The sequence below is a fragment of the Penaeus monodon genome, chromosome 28 (genome assembly GCF_015228065.2).
Source record: "Penaeus monodon isolate SGIC_2016 chromosome 28, NSTDA_Pmon_1, whole genome shotgun sequence".
Classification (NCBI taxonomy): Eukaryota; Metazoa; Arthropoda; class Malacostraca; order Decapoda; family Penaeidae; genus Penaeus; species Penaeus monodon.
Window position 1 is genome coordinate 330,888 of NC_051413.1, and position 339 is coordinate 331,226.

Consider the following 339-nt stretch of genomic DNA (forward strand, 5'->3'; position numbering starts at 1 on the left):
TTTTCTTTTTTTTTAAACACTGCCCTTACTTTGGTATGGTGAAGTGACTAATTCAATGTGAAAAAGATATATAGAAAAGTAATATGATGACTTTCCTCTCCACAGGCAATGAATATGCTTCATCTCCTTCGCAACACTGACAGACTGCACCATGAAATTATCAGGTTATCTCCCCTCAAGGCATGGTTAGTGCGACATGGAAGCTCCTCGTTGGCTAAATTTGCACAGCTTGAGGTGGCAAATTTTCAAGCTCCTCTCATCTTTCAGGTATTGACGGCGATTTTTTTCCTCTCAGATAAGTTTTGTAATGAAAATTTTAGAGGCATTTGGAACCTTTAC

The 339-nt window shown here is 38.3% G+C and overlaps 1 protein-coding gene across 1 annotated transcript in view; it reads left to right on the forward strand.

The window, feature by feature from the left end:
* LOC119591239 (beta carbonic anhydrase 1-like) overlaps positions 1–339 on the forward strand; it is a 3,643-nt gene that overhangs the window by 2,696 nt on the left and 608 nt on the right. The window contains exon 4 of the mRNA XM_037939946.1: positions 106–267. Coding sequence (XP_037795874.1) covers positions 106–267 — 162 coding nt within the window. The remainder of the gene's footprint in view (positions 1–105; positions 268–339) is intronic.